Source organism: Syngnathus scovelli, chromosome 13, assembly GCF_024217435.2.
Source record: "Syngnathus scovelli strain Florida chromosome 13, RoL_Ssco_1.2, whole genome shotgun sequence".
NCBI classification, from domain to species: domain Eukaryota; kingdom Metazoa; phylum Chordata; class Actinopteri; order Syngnathiformes; family Syngnathidae; genus Syngnathus; species Syngnathus scovelli.
This window is the reverse complement of record NC_090859.1, coordinates 5,397,754-5,415,490: the sequence shown is the minus strand read 5'-3', so window position 1 is coordinate 5,415,490 and position 17,737 is coordinate 5,397,754. Positions and strand designations below refer to the sequence as shown.

The following is a 17,737-nucleotide window of genomic DNA, read 5'->3' as shown; positions in this document are numbered from 1 at the left end:
TACTGCATTTAGCAAAACAGGTGAAATCATTTCCTTGGCACGGGTAAATGTAGTGGGGGACTGTGACAAATTTGGGTCCCAGGTTCACAACAGTTGCGATTCTGTTCATCTAGGGGCATTCCATCCTGGTACTCGGGTACAGATGTTTTATGTCTCCCTGCTGCAACCAGCTTGATTCAAATGATCAGATAGCAAGCCTGATCGGTTCAATCAAGTGTTGCAACAGGGAGAAGTAGCAAACATGTAGGAATCCAGGCCCCTAAGAGCAAGATTGAAAACCTCTGATTGAAAACCCACTTATCTTGTTTACGGTTGTCACATAAACTGTCCTAGCTGTCTTTGGGCCAAAGGTCAAATCAAGGAAATTGTGAATGGGACACTGGGAATCCAGTCCTATAATTTTCGTTGTATGCACTGCTATACTAACAATATTGGTCTGAATGTGTCAAGACTTTAAATAATCTCTGACTGAATTTTTCAGATACAAATCAAGATTTCCCTAGAGTGACAAGAAGGACTAAATGAAATAGAGGGAATCTCCACAGAAGGGGTGATGGGGATGTAGTCTCCAAACTAGCCAGTGTGGGTGGAGAACGAGATAGAAGGATCAATATCTAATTTCAGTGCTGGACTCACTGCGGACGTTTTTCCAATAAGACTCAGACAGAACAGCAAAGTTTGAATAGCAGTGTATAGCTTTTTCCGTCCCTTTGTCTTCTCCTTTTCTCACTATCTTCCTTTCTGGAGCCATCTGCATTCGCACATGTCCATCGTCTGAATTCTGGGTGAACGGGATGCAAGAAATGCCAACATTAGGAACATGATCATACTTCATTTGAATCTTTCTTTTAAAAAAGTCTTTACACTGCTTCTTAATTCAGGGAAGGAATTCAGAGAGGGCTCCCAGGACTGAATCTTGCCGATAGTTCCGCAAGAGAGAAGCCTGATAGCTGAAGTCTCTGTTTCTGAGCCACTCTGGGAACTTTGTGTAATGTTACTGTGTGGTGATAAGGCATTGTCAGAGACAGTGGTGCTTGGCTATTTAGAGCCAGTAACAGATGAGTGATGTCAAAAGTCAGGAAGAGATAAGTCTGGTGACATCCCTGCCATTATCAGAAGATTTCTCCAAAATTTATATTTTTGCTATTTCATTCATACTTTCTGGTATGACCACTCAAATTGGGGGTTAGTTTTTAGCTCAGAATTTATTTTACAAAAAACGATCATAATAACGGTAGAGCTTGGACTGACACGCATTTACTCCATTTACGAATCAATGGGTGCATTTGTAAATATGCTCAGCTTTCGGAAACTCAAAGATTTGGTTTTTCAGAGTGCCCCAAAAGAGAAGTGCCGTAACCCAGATGCGTCAGGTGCGTCGGGAGAAAATGTTCAGCTGTATAACATAGGTTGCATTTTGAAATTAGTGGCACACTCTGCCTCTCCGAAGACGCACACATTAAGAGTGGTGTTAGTGAATCTCCAAAAGCACTCAGTGTTGACGGCAACGGACAACAGCGTTCCACTTTGACATAACTTCCCCTCCAGCTACATATTTTTATTTGGTTTAAAATGGTTTATCGCAATTAAAATCCTATGTCACATTGTGATCAAAGTTCGAATCCTGTTCTGTTATTGCTGTACATCCTTGTTCTCGTGCATGCTAAACTAGCAACATGTCACAAACTGTGTCCGAACGTCCGCCCTTGTTCTCTAATATAGTGATCACAAGTTTGGTCCTCGAGAGCCTCTATCCAGCCTGTTTTAGCGGTATCCCCTGCCCAAAACATCAGATTCAAATCATCTAGGTTGTTTTTGCAAAGCTTGCTGAACAGCTGATCATCTACTTTCTTTAGGTGGATGGCAAATATCTTTGGTGCATTAGTACCATCTTCTGGCCACTGGTAGTAATGCACAGACAAAGAACTTGAACATGATAGGGAGTGGCGATTTTGCGTATAGAAATCTCACTTAAGTATAAGTCTCACGACCAGTCAAAGTATGAAAAAAGTGTCTTCTAATCTGGAAATTTAAAATTAAAAAATGTCATGGCCAAGATTCCGCTTTTCATTTTGAGTTTTAATAATTTCATTTATTATTTAGTTTCCTGGCTTTTGATAGGCGATGATAAATTAAGTTTGTTAGTTTGGAGAATAATAATAAAAGTTAAAAAAGTAAATTTACACTCAGAGATCGGGACACTGTTACGCTGTTTATACAATATTTTTTGTCTTTCTGTCATGTTAAATGTATTTGAATGGGTTTGTATTATTTTAAAATGTGTTTAAAATAAAAAAAATAATGCTATAAAAATATGCCAAGGTTTTATATATTTGGGATATTGATATATTGCAAATTTCACCCATGGAAATGGTCTGGATTGTAATTTCCATGGTGAAGTGGGGGGCTGAGGGTTAGTTTATTAAATTCTGGAATTAGCAGCTCGGAAACATTGAATTATCATGCTGAGCTGAGTATACTGCAAACACTGCTCTGGAGCTCCCCTCACTGGTGAGAGATAGCTGACATTAAGCTTATAACTCAACTGTATGCAGTATGCCATTGCGCTCTACCGAAAACCACACTCCATGCATTTAAATATAGGTCTGCTTTTTTATGCCAATTGCCAGTCAATAAATAATGACTTAGCTCATGTGATACACAACTACAAGACAGTCCGCTACTACCCGAATAACAAGCCTTGGGTAACACGGGAGGTCAAAGCCGTCCTGAACAGGAAGAAAGCCGCCTTCAGGAGCAGAGACAGGGAGGCCATGAAGGCAGCACAGCAGGAGGTAAAACACTGTGTGAGGGTAGCCAAAGACGCCTACAGGACAAAGGTGGAGCAGAAGCTGAAGGAAAACAACATGAGGGCCGTCTGGGAAGGTGTGAGGACTATCACGGGCCACAACATCAAGACCAGGGTCGTTGAAGGGACAACGGAGAGGGCGAACGAGCTGAACAACTTCTTCAATAGGTTTGATCGGCCCTCGACCCCCCCACCTCTACTGCAGACATCTCTCCTTCCTTCCACAACACACCACCCCCGAAACGACACAGCACCCCCACCCTCCTCCTCCTGCCCCCCCACCCCAGATACCACAGCACCACCACTCTCCACCTCCAGCCCCCCCACGCCAACACAAGCTCTGCCTTACTTCACAGCAGACCAGGTCAGAGGACAACTGAGGAAGCTTCGACCCAGGAAAGCACCAGGCCCGGACAAGGTGTGTCCCAGACTACTGAAAACCTGCGCTGCTGAACTGGGGGAACCACTTCAACGGATCTTCAACCTCAGCCTGCAGCTGGGGACAGTGCCTACACTATGGAAGACATCCTGCATCACGCCGGTTCCTAAAAAGACCCGGCCCAGTGAACTGAATGACTTTCGGCCGGTGGCACTCACTTCACACCTGATGAAGACATTGGAGCGGCTCTTCCTCGGTCTCCTCAGACCTCAAGTGCGACATGCTCAGGACTGCCTGCAGTTTGCATACCAGTCAGGTGTTGGAGTGGAGGACGCCATCCTCCACCTACTGCACCGAGTTCACTCCCACATGGATAAGGGAAGCGCCACAGCGAGGATTCTGTTCCTAGACTTCTCCAGTGCGTTCAACACCATCCAGCCCGCCCTGCTCAGAGACAAACTGGACAGGATGGGAGTGGACCCATACATGGTGACCTGGATCTCCAGCTACCTCACAGACAGGCCACAGTACGTCAGACTAAAAGACGCCATCTCTGACACTGTGGTCAGTAGCACTGGAGCCCCACAGGGCACAGTGCTGGCCCCTGTACTCTTCACCTTGTACACCTCAGACTTCTGTTACAACTCTGAGCTGTGTCACATACAGAAGTACGCGGATGACACAGCCATTGTCGGGTGTATCAGGGACAATAGAGAGGAGGAGTATAGGAGCCTGGTGGGGGATTTCGCCACCTGGTGCCGTGCCAACCAACTGGAGCTCAACATCTCCAAGACCAAGGAGTTGGTCATAGACTTTGGGAGGAACAGGCCTAAGCCTAGGCCCGTACTGTTGGAGGGGGCTGAGGTGGAGGCTGTGGACTCCTACAAGTACCTTGGGGTGTGGCTGGATAAAAAACTGGACTGGTCAACTCACACCAACCACCTTCACAGGAAGACACAGAGCAGGATGTACTTCCTGAGGAGACTACGTTCTTTTAACATCTGCAACAAACTCTTGGAGATGTTCTACCAGTCCGTGGTTGCCAGTGTCCTGTTTTACACCGTGGTGTGCTGGGGCAGCAGCACATCCAAGAAGGACACCTCCAGACTGGACAAACTGGTCAGGCGAGCCGGCTCTCTGATCGGCAAGAAGCTGGACTCTTTGGAGACGGTGGCAGAGGCAAGGACACTGAAAAAACTGTTGGACATTATAGGCAATGTCAGTCACCCTCTGCACCCTGTCATCACTAATCGGAGGAGCCGGATCAGTGGGAGACTGCTCCTCCCCAATTGTAGGACAAGCAGACTGAAGAACTCCTTTGTCCCCCAAGCCATCAAGCTATTCAACTCCTCACTGGGGAGGAGGTGACATGGACATGAACAGGGACATAACTGTACACATTCTCTTTTACATTTCATTGCTATCTCTTGCACTGTGTGTATTTCGGCATCTTCTGTATATCTTGATCTCTTGTGTTTTTCTTGTGTATCTTGTATTTTACTGCTACTGGACACAGAATTTCCCTGAAGGAGTAATCCCAAGGGATTAATAAAGTTGAGTCTAAGTCTAAGTCTAAGTCTAAGTCTAACTTACATCAGCACAATTCATTACTGTTTGATATGTTTTCATCTAACATTGTGCTTGTAGTTCGTCTGTCATCAAATGACAGATTCTGTAAGTTCATTACATCAGTGGACTGATTAGTACTCAAAGCAAGAGGGTTCAGGGTTTGAATTTCTGCCTAGGATATTGTGGATGGAGTTCACATGATCTACCTGTGCTTCCACCTATAACACGTAGGTTCATTGAAGTCATTCAAAGGTGAACATGTAAGCGTGAATGGTTGCCGGGCTCTATGTGTCAGTCTCGGTGGCAGTGTTCCCTCCAATTTCTCAAGTGTCTGGGCAAACACACAAGCTCCCTGTGCACAATGTGTGCGACACCAGATAGATGGATGGATGGATGGATGGATGGATGGATGGATGGATGGATGGATGGATGGATGGATGGATGGATGGATGGATGGATGGATGGATGGATGGATGGATGGATGGATGGATGGATGGATGGATGGATGGATGGATGGATGGATGGATGGATGGATGGATGGATGGATGGATGGATGGATGGACGGACGAAATTCTAGCAATTTAAAAATTCATAAAAGTGTTAAATTTGAGCTTAATAAAATTTTGCTCGAGTATTTACTCAAGAAAATAGTTTTACGTTCAGAAACGTGTCAAAATCTTTGTAGCGGTGTTTCGTTGCAATGATTATATAGTAGGTGTGTGAATACCCACTAAAAATATTATTATCAGAAAGAGAGCCAAAAAATTTAAATTTGTTCAGAGCACCCACGAAGGCATTGGATGCTCTGCTGAAAATTAAAAAAAAGTTACACTACCCAAATTATAATTACAAGGAATGAAATATGACATTATAATAAATGTCCTATTAAACATACAATAAATATTGCAAGACGCTGTCATTCAAGCGTGACGTTGTTCGAAATGCATCATTCTAAAGCTCACAAATAACGGGGAAAGGACAGTGAAGGTGAGTAGAGACTATATACGACCAGCAGGAGGCGCCCGTGATGCCCCTTTCGAGTAGGACCCAAATAAGGAAATGACGTCGAGCATCAAGAGCGATGGTCGCAAATAGAAAACTCAAGACCTGACACCGGTATCGGTGGATGTGGTTTCGAGAGGGAGTAATTGGGACGTGGAGCTGACAAAGCAGGAGGTGAATCCAGATACCGTTAATGTGTTTTATCTGTTTCAGAATTTGTATTTCACCTCGGAAACAATTTGTTATCGGCTAACGAGCTAGATGCTAAAATCAATTCAGTGTATTCATATATATGTAATAAAAATAAAAATGCATTGCAACTTACGAGTACTACTCCAGTCACTAGTTAATGTGCTTTGAGACACTGTATTTAACTCAACAAAACGTAAGATTGTTTAAAGTTAATGTGGGACTGACCATAGGTAGTTGTGTCGTTATTACCACGTGTGTGGGAAATGGAAATACTAGAAACATTCCGTCCCCACTTGAATGTCCCTCGATTTTGCTTTTAATTTAGTTGTGTGCATTGGGTGTCATCCATGCTGAGTCTACAACTTGTAAAATTTAGTATTTGTTTGAAGTATCGGTGAGTTTTGTTGGTCTGGTAACTGATTCCAAAATTGGAGATGACACTCCTGGTGGAGTGTGCCCGTATTTGCATTGTCTTTCTCATGATTTCATGGTTCATTTGCCTTATTTTACCATGAGACCAATTTATTTAATTTATTGCTTGTGTTTAAGAAAGAATGTGAAACATATTAAATAACAATTACAATATAGAAAAAAAAAAACACACGCAATTAGATTATTTTTCAACTAATGTCTTGAATGCATTGCGCTTCCAGCAGAATGGGTGACAAATCAGGAGAGACAAACTTCTATTCCAATGCTGAATGCTACTGGAAAGAGGTTCCGCCCACAGTGGACGGCATGCTGGGAGGCTATGGGAGGATCTCCACCATCGATATAAATGGATCCAAGGCTTTTCTTCGCAAATTCCTTGGCGTAAATTCTTTTGAAGCAATTCTTGTTGCACTGAACACACATGACATCCTGGGTTTGTGTGACCGGTTATTTTTTAAGGAGAAAATATACAGTTTTGTAAAATAATCTATGCATAACATTATACGATATATTAGGATTAATTCAAAAACACTTTTAACAACTATGAACACAATATTATAACTTGTGACAATATATTCACCAAAAGTACCAAAAGAAAACTATTTTCTCCCGGGAGAAAGAAAAGTTTGTTTCTAATTTTTACCCTTCTTTAGTAATCAGTAGTGAAGCATGATTTGGTTTCTTCAAAAACACTGCTCTCGCACCAAAGTTGTTATAGTTAACAAAAACTAGCAAAATCTATAATCGGGAAAAAAAAAACATTTTTTCGTTAACAAAATAAAAACAACAGTGATAACTGAAACTACATTTTATGTTCATAAAATTAACTATACATCAAATTAAGTGTAATTAATTTTAATCTTTTTTTACATCTCAATTCATTTCGATTTCATATGTATTTCTTTTTTATTACTGCGTGGCTGGGAAGAAGGAAGGTTTAACAGAATTGTAGTTTACCTCATTATGCAATACTCACTTTTTTTAATGTGGAACTCCACTGAAACTGTATATTCAAATATAAAACAAAAGAAATCCATCTAAAATATTTACAAAAATAAATAAAAACAGACACACTTTAAAATATGTATTAAATAAATGATTTTTTTTTTTTAAAGTCCAAATCAATTAAATACTAACTACAATGAAAAATCCTAAATCATCGTGACCCCTGTTTCCTACAAAATAACGAGTGGTAAAAATAAGCTTGTGTCAGAACTGTGATTTTGACAATTGTTTTTGTGTTAATAGAAATAAAAACTGAGAAAGGACTGCTGGTAGTAAAAGTATTTTTTTACAGCTTTACAACCAAGAAATGCGCTGTGAGCCCCACTGATTCATCGCATGTCAGCGACTGTTTTTCACATGCCAGTCTAATAATAGCCACACGCTGGATAGATATTGAATCTTGCAACATACCCTCATTGCATTGTTGACACCTGTGGGTGTTTGTCGTTGGCGCAGGAAGCGGAGGGCAAGACAAGCGCCGGCTGCGCTCTGGATTGCGGCGCAGGTATTGGGAGGATCTCCAAGCGTCTGCTGCTGCCTCTCTTCAAGACGGTTGACCTCGTCGATGTGACGCAGGAGTTCTTGGACAAAGCTAAGATGTACCTGGGAGAGGATGGCAAAAAAGTAGGCAACTACTTCTGTAGCGGACTGCAGGACTTTGTTCCAGAGAGTGGACGCTATGATGTCATCTGGATCCAGTGGGTCATTGGTGAGTCTGGTCATCGTGTTCTGATAGACACTAACAAGACACTTCAATAGGTACTGCATAATCAAGTAGCTAGAGGTAGTAAAGTACAATGGTAATTGATATTTTGGAGTCACACTGAAATGGAACGCCCAACTCCAGGCCACCTGACTGACAACCACCTGGTGGAATTCCTGCGGCGCTGCCACAAAGCCTTGCGGCCCAACGGCCTCATCGTCATCAAGGACAATGTTTCATACGAAGGGGTGGTGCCGGATGAGGTGGACAGCAGCGTGTGTCGAGACCTGAAAATAGTCCACAGTCTGGTGAGCAGAGCAGGCCTTCGTGTCATCCACGAGGAGCAACAAGTAAACTTCCCAAAGGAGATCTTCCAAGTCCACAGTTTGGCTCTCCGATAAGAAGTGCTTAATAACAAGTGCAATTATATTTAATAAGATGTTGCTAGTCCACAGTCCTGAAATGATGTGATGGTGTTCACTGTACAGTATGTTTTCATCATTGAGGTCTGCTTCATCTCATCTGACTGTACCTTTGCTGCAGGTCCTATTTATTTTTCAACATATTTGTTCGTTCCAGGCTAAATAATAGTCAGATTATTTTAACTCAGAGCTGATGGAGGTACATTGTGATCCTTTTCCAGTGGGGCTGCGAGTCAGAAACTTACCGATAATTTCTGCATCTTATATGTAAAAGATAAGAACATTTGCTGTAAGTGCAGGCCTTCCTTTTAACAGTCTTTAATTCTATAATGCATTTCAGACGACTGAATGTTTTACACAAGCCATCAGCTAAATTAGAAAGCAGGCTGTTTCTCAGTACACTTTGATTCTATGTTGCAGCTGACTTTGCAACTAAACTACACAACTTTTACACAACTTAAAAATGGCGTCAATGAACTCACATTCTTGTTGACATTGCATCTGAAACACTACAACCGATAGTTGGAAGGAGCCAATAGAACATGACAGGAAATTTGCAACATTGCACTCACCACAACACTGGCATCAAAACAGGAGAACATTCTGTTTTGAGGTTTTTTTTAACAGTAAAAATGTATCAATTGACTGTTAACTTTTCCTATAGGCAATTAAGGACAGTTGAGCTGAATTTACACATAATGGTTCAAGTGCCATGCATCATGGCGGTGTAGAGGTAAAAATTGCATGGAATCATATCTTCAGATAATTTGTTTTCAGAACACTTCAAATACCATTAAATATGGTAAATTAGAAGAGTTGGAAAAGAAAATAATTCTAGATGGTGCAGGGTGGAGGCTACCTTATTTTACAATTTGGGTTGGAAGCATGGGTGCAATTGTTTAATATTTATTTTTGTTGCTCATGTTTGACACTTGTTTTACATAGAATTCAGAGGTCTCTGTATGTGGGGTGTCAAATGTGTTCAGTGAAGTGATTTTGTAAATGTTTGCACATCCGCCTCATAGTTCAGAGGATACAGGTTCGATTCCACCCATGCTGCACTGAAGTGAGGCGGACGTGCTAAGTTGTACAGGTTAAATTCCACCTCCGACCCTCCCTGTGTGGAGTTTGTATGTTCTCCCCATGGCTGCATGGGTTTTCTCCAGGGACTCCGGTTTCCTCCCACATCCCAAAACATGCTTGGTAGGCTGATTGAGCACTCCAAATTGCCCATAGGTATGAGTACGCGTGTGAATGGTTGTTCGTTTCTGTGTGCTCTGTGATTGGCTGGCAACCAGTTCATGGTGTCCCCCGCCTAGTGCCTGATGACTGCTGGGATAGTCTCCAGCACGCCCATGTTACCCGTGGGGACAAGCAGTATGTATGTATAACTATGTGTATAGCCTCAAGCACCTTGATGCTGCGACTCAAAGACTATAGAAAAAAGTAGTTGGATGAATAACAATAACAACAGGTTTTGGTACTTATTTATTGTTGCAGTGACAGATGCCAAATGATATTGCATCCTTTTAAACCTTGTATTTTTTAATTCAATGCATAGACATGGCCTATGCTCCTCACAAGGATGTTGCATGGCTTCCGTACTGGCACAATACAGCACATGCAGCGATGGCTGCTGCAGTGGAATGTGAATGTCGAAGGTCTGACAGCATCTGATCAGGACCAGGTCTCACTCTGGAATTTGCCAGACTTCTCCATGGCCGCCAACATCATCTCGGCATCCTCAGCGGAGAGTCCTCCCTCTTGTTGGAACACCGCTTTCAATGCTTCGCACACACCATTTGGCATATCTTTAGCATTTCTGCACAATTAGGAACACACTGTTAGGAAGCATTCATGTACATCACAAGTGTGACCAACTTAAGTTCTAAGACCTCACCCAGCGATGTAGAAGTAGGCCCCTTTATTTGCTATTAGGTCCCAAATGAGCTCCGGATTTTCTCGTAAACAGTGCTGCACATAAACCTTTTCCTCCTGGAATGACAAACAAATATGCTTTACATGAATCGTAGGCAGGCAAAGTAAAAAGGACGGTAGAGATGGTGTGACCTGATCACGAGAGAAGGCGGTGAAGAGGGTTAACTGTCCAGCTTGGATCATTTCCTTCCACTCTGACCTGAAGTAGAAGTCTTTGGACTCGGATCGACAGCCGAAGAACAGGACATTGGCTGTAAAGTGAAAACTTTATTACCAAGTCAAAGTCACCTGTCAAGGTAAGAAGTTCGCAGAGGTGAAGTCGTCACCATTTTTGCCCTCAGCATTCCTCTCCTGTAAAGCTGACCTGAAGGGTGCCACTCCTGTACCTGGTCCAACCATTATCACTGGGGTGTTTTTGTCCATGGGAAACCTAAGAGTTCCCTTTTTTACCCAGAGAGGCACGTAAACGTCTCCTGTGAGAGAACAGTGGGGGGAAAACGAGGTCTGTGTGAACGGTGGTTGGGGCTTAGCTGTCACAGCAATACTTGTATTTTTTTTTAACAACAAAAAAAGAGCTATTGTGTTGAATTATGATTTAACTGAAGAATTCTGCGAAAGCAACCCAAGAGGTTATTGAAACAAATAGGTAAAATGTTACACGATGTCAATCACCGAATCTGATTGAGTATGCATTTTACTGCAGGGAAATTGGCCCAAGAATAAGTAAGACCTAAGACAGTTAAACAAGAGGCCTGGTCGAACATCACCACAAATGAAATGCAGAGTCTGATAATGTCTACATTCATGCTATAATTGAATACAAAGGATTTTCAAGCAAGTATTAAAAATAAAGGTTTGATTTATGATTGGTTATTCATTCCATTGATTTTGCTCCCTTGAGAAATGGGAAGCATATATATACATGCCAATCTATTGTCGTGGTGTTTGAGAATTGTGTCCATATTCCATTACACATAAAATGTTTAGTATAGCAATGAGATACAAAACACTTTAAGACCTTATATTCACTATTACTGAGGTGCGCAAAAAGGTTTTTTAAAAAAAAAAAAAAGCAAATGACCTTTTGTGGGATCAAGTGAGGCCAGCCAGGTGGAGCAGTGACCTCTTCGTGGTTTATACATCTTGGTTTTGTATTTGACAACGGCAACCAGGATTTGAAGCCTGTGTGGGTGAACCTGTGTGTTTGACGCAATATCGCAATCACTTAACAGAATTAGTTATTTGAGATTTTGTACTGAATTCGGGAAAATACTCCTTGATGGTTGAATAGGAGAGAAAATGCTTGGTATTGTGTGTACCCGGAGAGAGGATGCGATGGAAAATGAACGAGGCTGAATCTCAGGGAAAAGATCCAGCAGGTAGTCAACTTTAAGTTGTGCTGTTGTATGGGGGAAGTCTGCCAAAACCTGAAGCGCAAGAGTAAACTCAGTTAGTGGATATGGAAGCAAAGCACTACATCCTTTATGGATCATAATCAGTATAAGACACTAAAAAGACGAGACAGTAGGCATACAACATCTTATTTATTGACCCCTTGGCATCACCTCCAGTCCGGTGCGTCGTGGTCGGTTGCAGTAAGCGTGCAGTTCTTCCTGGCCTTCAGCTGAGCTGAACTCAGCCAACTTTTCACGTTCCAACTCGTCATTGGAGAAGGTGGTGAGTAGTTCAAAGAAGGAGCGACGAGGCACTGCTGCAATGTCCAGGTAGCTCTCCACCAGGTAATGCAATGTGCACGGCTGACGAAGCCTCGCAGGAACTAAGCACACAGTGGGCATTGGTTAATTATTATCATTAATCACAGTGATTACTTAATTGTGAAACAAAAGGGCTCATGCCATCAAATTATTATTATTATTTTTAAGCGATTTGACCATCACCCAAGAATCAACATTGTATGGTGGATTAGTCTAATAAATGGAATGATGGATGTTCAAGAACTTGTAAATATGCCATATTTTAGTAAGAAAACTGAAAAAATTAGTGAAAAATTAAATGTTTGAGTGAACTGTCATTGGTAAAAAAAAAAAGAAATCTATAAAAATGTCTGTTTGGGAAAAAAACTGTCCAAAAAGCTCATTTTTATTACTAACTATTACTGATTTGGCACATTATTTGTTCTACAAATTGTCATACTTAATTGCTGTAGCTAGTTTATAATCATCAATCAAGCACAGATTTCATTGGCTTAGTATACACTTTCATGTACTGTACAGTGGCTATAAAAAGTCTACACAACACCGTTCAAAGCTAGGTATTATAAGTTTCAAACTTTTTTTTCCAACCTTTGATATGACCTATATCCTACTAGTGTAAACCAACCTGAAATCTTTGAAGGGGACATTTTTTATGCATACTTGAACAAATACTGGCACTTCGTTGCAGCATCTTAAATAGTTGAGATCATTTGTTTACTGGCAGAACTACTGTTCAAATTCAGGTCCTGTCTTCAAATGTACCCTATGATGAAGTTGAAAACAGTAAAGGCCACTCTAGACAAATGTAATGAGTGTCTGAAACTATAATTTATGCATGCTTACATTCCAAGATACTATTAATTTATATTAATAACTTAGTTGTCTGTTGCATATTGAGTAAAATGCACAAATACAATGAGTACACATACCTACCTGCTTTGCCATCTGTTGCTGTAAGAGAGAATCGGGTCTTTGGATCTAATCTCAATAGTTGACAAAATTCCTGAACATCTTCAGCTGCATTGCAAGAACGCATCACAACAACATCACCTGCAGTAAAACTAAACAGAGCATCCACCAACAAAGGGTGAGTGATCTGAATTAATATGTAAACCAAATTCAAACAAGGTCAGACTTACTCTATGTTGGACCCCATGATGTCAAACTCAATGAGCCTCACATCTTGAAAATGATTCGGGTCAGTTACTCTCTCATTGGACAGCAGTTTAGCAGGAAAGGGATACGATTGGGATAGGCCAGTTTGTTGCGTGGGAATTATCTGACAATCATCTGTCTTCTCGTAGATATCATCCAGGAAATTAAAAGTGTACGCTGGAGGAAGCCTGGTGAGAAATCAGACCAAATTCATATATTTGGGGGGGTGGGGTGGCTGTGGTCTTTGAGGTTTGACCAATAAATCTCACGTAAAAATAAATTCATTCAATTAGTAGTATATTGAAATAAGAGAGTACTCACGGCTCATCGTCCGTCAGTGGGGTCATATTTGCAATACTTGGGTACCGTGCAAACGCTATTTCCCAAAATGATTTTAGCCACACATCAATCACTGCATCAGGCCTGTTTGATAAAGACATTAGACATTTTGATATGACTGGAACATACAATATATGCACATACAGATTTGAACAAATATGTTCTACCACCACTTAATGTAAGCATTAAACCACAGAAGTTTAAATATTGAGCGGTCACCCAAATTTAAAGAGTTCCCTACCCTAGTTCATTTTGGTCATCAGCTAGTCCAACTGGCAGCAGCAGAATGGCACCCAACTGCGCAAGACGCTTGTAGAGCTTCTTGGCCACGAAATTGAACCTAAAAATAAAAGGAGGAGATCCTTTCTAAAGAGGAATTCCAAATGAGCCCACTAAAGAGAACAGTCAGAAAAAATTACTTCGGGTAAGAAGAGTCTCCCAGACCAAGTACGGCACAGTCCAGCTGACACAAACAACCAACTGGTAAAGATTTTTTGAAGAGAAACCTCCAGAAGCTCTTTGGAAAGAAATATAAATGAGCAAACTGGGCTTTACTGTATAAGTCCATTTGTCCTAATTAGAGATCCAAACGGTAAAGATTTTCTGAAGAGAAACCCCCAGAAGCTCTTTGGAAAGAAACATAAATTAGCTTTATCGTGTAAGTCCATTTGTTCTGATTAGCAGCCCTAAAATTTGTACATCAGTCAGTTAAACAAGGACGTCTAAATTATGTAATCATCATTTGCAAACTGATGCAATTACCTTCATGTTGTCAGGAGGGTCTCCTTGGCCAGTGGTTGAGCAGACAAAAACAACCAGTGACTCAGAGATTAAGTTAGTCTGTTATATGAGAAGAAACACAATAGAGTACAACCTTTAGCATTAATCAATTACTGAAAATTATTTATCAATGTGTTGCTTCTGTTCTTCAAAAATGTATATTATACTTGACATAATTCATACAGTACTTGAAAAATGATTTTTTGTAGTGTAGGAGATTAGAAGTCTGAAAGTATGCCTTTAAATTCAAGATCCTAAGTGGACGTTCAACACACTAATGGAACTTCACGTTCATTTTTAAATCTCAGGTGATACAGAGATCCTGAAAAAAAAAGTAAACTGTATCATTGGTCCAATTTCTAAACCAAATATCAACAAAACTTACAACGTTGTAGTCATCAAGTGACGACAAATGCACTCGCAGGCGCTTTCTGATGGCCTGCCTGGCAATCCTCTGGGCTGTGTCCTGGGCCGTCCCAGTCTGACTCCCATAGAGGATGAGCAAAGCAGGGACTGACATTGTGACTGAGAGAGTAGTAAGGTGAATAACACTTGAATTGAGATAGTTAAGGTAAAACACAAGCGTCAGTGCATAGCACAATGTCCCAAATTCAACATGTCACTCCAAACTAAATTAGAAAAATAAGACTGTCTCATACAAAATAGTGTAAATCAATAAAGCCATAGTGCATTGGATATTAATGCACATTAATAATAATTCATTTTACGATTATGCCAATGTTGTCATTATGGAGTATTATGATCGTACTTGTAATTGATTGCATAGCACCACGATCAAGTCTTTTAAGTAAACTCATCACCGGTGTTTTTCTTTTAACCAGCACAAAGATGGATAGCACTAAGTAACTACATTTACTCTCATTACACTAACATGAGTACCTTACTTATCACTTTTACATAAGTACTTTTACTTCTTTATCATGAGCTGCAATGTGTATCCAGTGTACTGTCTATATATATATATATATATATATATATATATATATATATATATATATATATATATATATATATATATATATATATATATATATATATATATATATATATATACACACACACACACACACACACACACACACACACACACACACACACACACACACACACACACACACACACACACACACACACACAGGACTGTCTCAGAAAAGTCCAATAAAGCAAAGCAATAAATATTGTGATAAAGTTCTTTATTTTTTGTAATGCAATTAAAAAAACAAAAATGTCATACATTCATTACAAATCAACTGAAATATTACAAGCCTTTTATTATTTTAATATTGCTGATTATGGCATACAGCTTAAGAAAACTCAAATATCCTATCTCAAAATATTAGAATATCATGAAAAAGTATACTAGTAGGGTATTCAACTAATCACTTGAATCGTCTAATTAACTCGAAACACCTGCAAGGGTTTCCTGAGCCTTGAAAAACACTCAGCTTGGTTCGGTAAACTAAATCACAAGCATAGAAGACTGCTGATCTGACTGCTGTCCAGAGGACCATCATTGACACCCTCCATGAGGAGTGTAAGACACAAAAAGACATTTCTCAAAGAGCAAGCTGTTCACAGAGTGCAGTTTCAAAGCACATCCACAAAAAGTCTGTTGAAAGGGGGAAATGTGGAAGGAAACGCTTCTCAACCAAGAGAGATGACCGCACCCTTAACAACATTGTTGAACTCAAGACAACGGAAGAAGCGTCTGACTTAGGCTATGGAAAAGAAGCACTGGACAGTTCCAGAGTGGTCCAAAGTCCTCTTTTCAGGACGAAAGTAAGTTTTGTATTTCATTTGGAAGTCAAGGCACCAGTGTCTGGAGAAAGGCTGGAGAGGAGCAAAATCCAAGTTGCTTGAAATCCAGTGTGAAGTTCCCACAGTATGCGATGGTTTGGGGAGCTACGTCAGCTGCTGGTGTTGGTCCACTGTGTTTCATCAAATCCAGAGTAAATGCAGATTTTAGAGCACTACATGCTTCCGTCTGCTGAAGAGCTCTATGGAGATGATGATTTTCATTTTCCAGCATGATCTGGCATCTGCCCACAGTGCCAAAACCACCAGTAAATGGTGTACTGATCATGGCATTACTGTCCTCGATTGGCCTGCCAATTCTCCCGACCTGAACCCCATAGAGAATTTGTGGGGTATTGTGAAGAAGAAGCTGAAAGACACCAGACCCAACGATGCAAATGAGCTAAAGGCCGCTATTAAAGCATCCTGGGCATCCATAACACCTTAGCAATGCCACAGGCTGATTGCCTTCATGCCGCGCCATAATGATGCAGTAATCCGTGCAAAAGGATTCCCAACCAAGTACTGAGTGCATTAATGGAAATTTTCAAATGTTTGATTTTGTTTTGCTGATATAAATCTTTTTTTTTCTACTTGGTCTGAGGAAATATTCTAATATTTTGATAGGATTTTTTAGTTTTCTTAAGCTGTAAGCCATAATCAGCAATATTAAAATAATAAAAGGTTTGCAATATTTCAGTTGACGTAATGAATCCAGAATGTATGACATTTTTGTTTTTTTAATTGCATTACAGAAAATAAAGAACTTTATCACAATATTCTGATTTTCTGAGACAGTCCTGTAAGTGCACACTATGTTTAAATACTATATAGCTGTATATACAGACAATATTTGAATTTGCTTGTTGCTATTTTATAATTGTGACTATTTGAAGTTTTTTTTTTACGGAATACTTACTCAAGTAATTATTAGTAGGTCTCCCTTTTATGGTTACTTGAGTGATGATCTTATCAGTTAACAGTACAGTCCTAAGCTCCAAAACATACATCAAGTCCTGCATGACCTCGATCGTTTTCAAAACTGAACTAAAGATATTCACCTTCAAATTATTTGCGCAATGATTACAATACCCTATTGGGGCCTATTACGTGACAAATTGTACGTAGCAATCTTACACGACATAGCTTCATACTAAATATTGCTAGCAAATAGCAGGATAAGATGATATATAATCCACTTGTATATCTGTTTTTCTTCTCAGTTAATGTATCTATACCAAAGTATCCAAAAATACCAGGCACTTACAGTTCTTGGTACCATCAATGATGATGAGAATCGCTTAAAAAAGCGTCCTACTACGTCCCCATTTGAAGTTCAGTGTTTGTCATTCCGGACAAGAACGTCACACTTTACGGTAAAAAAGCCACACTGTGGTTGGACAATGAATGACGGTGTGTTCAATGGTCAGAAAAAGGATCGGAATTTTGGATTTTCACAGCGTTTTGCCAGATTCTCGCTGC

The 17,737-nt window shown here is 40.5% G+C and overlaps 2 protein-coding genes across 4 annotated transcripts; one reads left to right on the top strand and one right to left on the bottom strand.

Annotated features, from left to right (window-relative positions):
* Nucleotides 1-5,777: 5,777 nt before the first annotated feature.
* On the top strand, nucleotides 5,778-8,977 carry ntmt1 (N-terminal Xaa-Pro-Lys N-methyltransferase 1). Of its 2 annotated transcripts, none has more exons than XM_049738594.1 (4): nucleotides 5,778-5,933; nucleotides 6,605-6,764; nucleotides 7,845-8,097; nucleotides 8,236-8,977. In XM_049738594.1, the coding sequence occupies exons 2-4, from the start codon at nucleotides 6,609-6,611 to the stop codon at nucleotides 8,490-8,492; spliced, it is 666 nt and encodes a 221-aa protein (XP_049594551.1). In that variant the 5' UTR covers nucleotides 5,778-5,933; nucleotides 6,605-6,608; the 3' UTR covers nucleotides 8,493-8,977. The 2 variants fall into 2 exon arrangements, with proteins under 2 accessions (XP_049594551.1, XP_049594552.1); XM_049738595.1 differs by having other exon boundaries at nucleotides 5,780-5,933; nucleotides 6,608-6,764.
* A 1,011-nt stretch (nucleotides 8,978-9,988) lies between these two features.
* ndor1 (NADPH dependent diflavin oxidoreductase 1) lies at nucleotides 9,989-17,661 on the bottom strand. 2 transcript variants are annotated; one of them, XM_049738480.2, is made up of 15 exons: nucleotides 17,523-17,660; nucleotides 14,826-14,965; nucleotides 14,423-14,500; nucleotides 14,080-14,177; nucleotides 13,902-14,000; nucleotides 13,643-13,744; nucleotides 13,306-13,509; nucleotides 13,100-13,227; nucleotides 12,017-12,228; nucleotides 11,771-11,878; nucleotides 11,533-11,647; nucleotides 10,778-10,924; nucleotides 10,584-10,702; nucleotides 10,414-10,508; nucleotides 9,989-10,335 (listed from the first exon to the last, which is right to left on the bottom strand). In XM_049738480.2, the coding sequence occupies exons 2-15, from the start codon at nucleotides 14,958-14,960 to the stop codon at nucleotides 10,191-10,193; spliced, it is 1,785 nt and encodes a 594-aa protein (XP_049594437.1). In that variant the 5' UTR covers nucleotides 14,961-14,965; nucleotides 17,523-17,660; the 3' UTR covers nucleotides 9,989-10,190. The 2 variants fall into 2 exon arrangements, with proteins under 2 accessions (XP_049594437.1, XP_049594436.1); XM_049738479.2 differs by having other exon boundaries at nucleotides 10,414-10,702; nucleotides 17,523-17,661.
* Nucleotides 17,662-17,737: the final 76 nt, after the last annotated feature.